This window comes from Calidris pugnax, unplaced genomic scaffold (genome assembly GCF_001431845.1).
Source record: "Calidris pugnax isolate Ruff unplaced genomic scaffold, ASM143184v1 scaffold1577, whole genome shotgun sequence".
Lineage (NCBI taxonomy): Eukaryota > Metazoa > Chordata > Aves > Charadriiformes > Scolopacidae > Calidris > Calidris pugnax.
In genome coordinates, this window is record NW_015092041.1 from 2,503 (window position 1) to 2,990 (window position 488).

Here is a 488-nt window from a genome sequence, read left to right on the forward strand (position 1 = left end):
TTAAGGATCTGCCGGCTTTTTCGGCAGCACCCCCTCCTCTTCCCCCTCCTGCGCTTGGTGGCCGCCGGGCCCCCGGCTCTTTGTTACTGCTCCCCCCTCCTGAGGGGGTTACTGGGAAGTCTGGTGGCTTACTGGGAATCCTGCCGGGATACTGGGACCACCAGTTCCCCCTGGCACCTCCAGGCATCCTGCTCTTTGGTGGCCGCCATGGCCGAGGGGTCCCTTTTGCCCCCCGTTTTGGGGGACATGCACGAGCTCTTCCCCCACTTGGCCCCTTTCGAGGTTCACCTCCTCCTCCTCAGCCTCTGGGAATATTTAAGGGAAAACGCCCCCCTCCCCCAAAAATTCACTTTTCAAACCCAAAAGGGACTTTTCCGAAGGGATTTCGCCCGAGACGGGGACGTGGGGAAACACCTGGGGGTCCTGCACAGCGTCCTCCACAAAAACATCCACCGCCTGGGGCTGCTGGCTGCCAGGTTTCGACCTTA

The 488-nt window shown here is 61.1% G+C and overlaps 1 protein-coding gene across 1 annotated transcript in view; it reads left to right on the top strand.

Annotated features, from left to right (window-relative positions):
- INTS5 (integrator complex subunit 5) overlaps positions 1–483 on the top strand; it is a gene marked incomplete at both ends in the record, with an annotated part of 2,979 nt that extends 2,496 nt beyond the window's left edge. Inside the window, one exon of the mRNA XM_014962203.1 lies at positions 6–483. Within this exon, the coding sequence (XP_014817689.1) occupies positions 6–483 (478 nt within the window). The remainder of the gene's footprint in view (positions 1–5) is intronic.
- Positions 484–488: the final 5 nt, after the last annotated feature.